The sequence below is a fragment of the Cynara cardunculus genome, assembly GCF_001531365.2.
Source record: "Cynara cardunculus var. scolymus isolate 2C chromosome LG 10, CcrdV1, whole genome shotgun sequence".
NCBI classification, from domain to species: Eukaryota; Viridiplantae; Streptophyta; class Magnoliopsida; order Asterales; family Asteraceae; genus Cynara; species Cynara cardunculus.
In genome coordinates this window covers 20,006,134-20,008,889 of record NC_037537.1, presented here as the reverse complement: position 1 = coordinate 20,008,889, position 2,756 = coordinate 20,006,134, and the positions used below count along the sequence as shown (strand labels likewise).

The 2,756-nt window shown below is 27.4% G+C and overlaps 1 protein-coding gene across 1 annotated transcript; it reads right to left on the bottom strand.

Moving 5' to 3' along the window:
* Positions 1 to 156: 156 nt before the first annotated feature.
* Positions 157 to 684, bottom strand: LOC112520094 (toll/interleukin-1 receptor-like protein). Its single transcript, XM_025128396.1, has one exon. It carries the CDS (start codon positions 682 to 684, stop codon positions 157 to 159), a length of 528 nt encoding a protein of 175 aa, XP_024984164.1.
* Between the last annotated feature and the right edge of the window lie 2,072 nt (positions 685 to 2,756).

Below are 2,756 nucleotides of genomic sequence, written 5' to 3'. Positions count from 1 at the left end.
TATCGTTGTCTCTGAATGAATTACAAAACAAGTTCTTCAGCGATCACTGAACAAGCTCAGTGTATGATCGCTGGAACTGAAATTACAGATACAGAAATACATCGAAAGGAAAAAGGGATTATCATCAAATCACTGAGAGAGAGGATCAACAAGTGGTTACCGGCCCTTTGCAATTTTTCCTTTTAAATCAGCAACTTCTGTAAGTGCTTTCTTCCATAGATCCATTTTTTGAGCCCATCGACTTCTTTTCTCTGCATTTGCCTCTGTCTCCATCCTTTGTTTATGCTTTGCCATTGCTTCTCTGAAGCTGCTTTGTTGCTTCCTGATATCAGTGGGCTCGACATGATAGAAGATAGGGATAACAATATGGTTAGAGTTCCTATGCTGTTCGAGGATCAATACTAGTTCGTTAAGACACCAAGTTGAAGAAGCATAATTCTGCGATAACACAATAATAGAAGCCCTAGATGCTTTGATTGCACTCTCCAGTTCCGGTTTCAAAGATAGTCCGGTCTCAATCTCTTCGTCATCCAAAAAGGTGGTGATGTTAGCATTCACGAGCGTGTTATAGAGGTGATTGGTGAAACTAAAACGAGTGTCGAGACCTCTGAAACTTAAAAATACGTCATATGTATAATTAGGAGTTGATGAAGACGATGAACAGAGTTCAGAGATTACAACCATTCTGAATCTTGGGAAGGTATGAAAGATTTGGGAGATGGAAAAAGAGTGGAATTATTATCATACAAAAGAATAATGGATCCAACAAGTAGAGTATATTTTATTAATGGATGACCAACTCAAAGTCAACGCTTCTTTGATGAAGAAATTGTAAGGAATTTTTTTTATTAACCTAAATATACAATCTGTTATCCGAGTCGACTAATTTCAAGACAACCGTATAGTTTACAGATAGTTCGGAGTCATCGTATTTGAACTTTCATAGTCACAGAAGGATTTTGATCTTCTTGAATTTAAACATGATATCTTAAGATACTTTTGATCTTTGAAACCAATCTTAAATCAATTAGGCATTTTCCTAGTGGTTATTGTATGGAAATTTACTTACTAAAATAAAAATATTGCAAATATCTATAAAAGGAATTGGGATTTAAAGAAAGTAATCCATATTAAACGCTTTCCATTATGTGTCCTAATTAAAGAGTAGATAATAGAAAAACCATTTAAAGGTTAAAAACCATGTGAATATTTATACTATATTTTTATGCATGAAGTATTATATATTGATGCATATTACTTAAAATTCAAGATTACAAGTAAATTATGCATAAGTACAACTTATTAAAACTCCATGTTTGAATTCGTGTAACTAACTATAGATAAACATAATCAAATAGAGTATAAGCATCTCATTTTAAAATATAAAAAATCTAAAATATAATTAGGATAATTATAGAGTTTTTCAAAATAATTAATTATTATATTTTAAAAAAATTATATTATTAAACCCAATATAAATTATTCGTTGTTGAACCTAAATTAAATTATAATTACAAAAATTGAAATAAAAATTACAAAAAAAATAAGAATCTTCAAATTTATATTTTATTTTAAAATAAAAATATTATCGTTTTTTTCAAAATCACATAAAACCATACTATAATATCGACTGAAATAAAGAATAAAATAAAATATTAAAATCAAGATGTATCTCGTTGCATTGCGCGAGTACCCTTCTAGTTATATAATATATAACAGTAGTTTAAGAAATTAACAAATAAAAGAGACAGTTTTTAGTATTTAATAGGATCCAAAAACATATATTAATTAATTACATTGAAGAAGAAAATATATAAAAAAATAATTAATTGGTTGTTCATTTTATAGTATTGTTTAATGTTTCTCTGTGTTTTTTTATCTGTTACTAAACTCTAAAACTACCTTGCCTAGAAAACATTGATATATTTTTCATCACATCATCTCCCTAACCGTATGAATTCTATTTAAATATTAGAATATAGTAGATTTATTGTTATTAACTAAGAAAATTCATAACTTTTGAAACAAAATTGTTAACCATATAAAACGATCCAACTTATATCTTTAAGATTTCAAAACTACTATTGTCTTTTCATACATTATTGACTCTTTATTACCTAATATAATTAATCTTAAGTACTTTCATATTTCTAAAATATATTCTCCATCATTCATCTCCCTAACTGCATTAATTCTATTTTTTATATTAGAATATAATAGATTTATTGTTATTAGCTAAGAAAAACTCCTAACTGGAAAAAAAATATTAATCATATGAAACGACCAAACTTATATCTATATTTAGGATTTTAAAACTAGTATTGTCCTTTCATACATGATTGACTCCTTATTACCTAATATTGAGTGCATGAATCTTAAGTACTTTTATATCTCTGAAACAAAAATAAGATCTCCAACTATAACCAAAATGGACTTTTGATTCTAAGATTAATAGTTCTAAAAATATTTGTTTTAACTCTAAAGTTTAAAATGGTGATGTAAACATTAACATGATCTGACATTGAAACTCAACTGATTTATATAAAGTGTTACTATAAATAGTCAACATTGGGACTGCAAATGATGTCAATCTATTTACCAAAGGTATATCATTAAGTGTGTTTGGCAGTGGAATGATTTACAATATTATGTAAACATGATATGATAGATAATATTAACTTAGAAGTAATTGTCGATTAATTTTGCATATAGAAATACTCTAAAACGGTTATTTATCATTAATGTTTTTTTATTTC

Excerpts from the sequence above, each read along its gene's own strand:
- LOC112520094 (XM_025128396.1), bottom strand. The coding sequence starts at position 684 with ATGGTTGTAATCTCTGAACTCTGTTCATCGTCTTCATCAACTCCTAAT.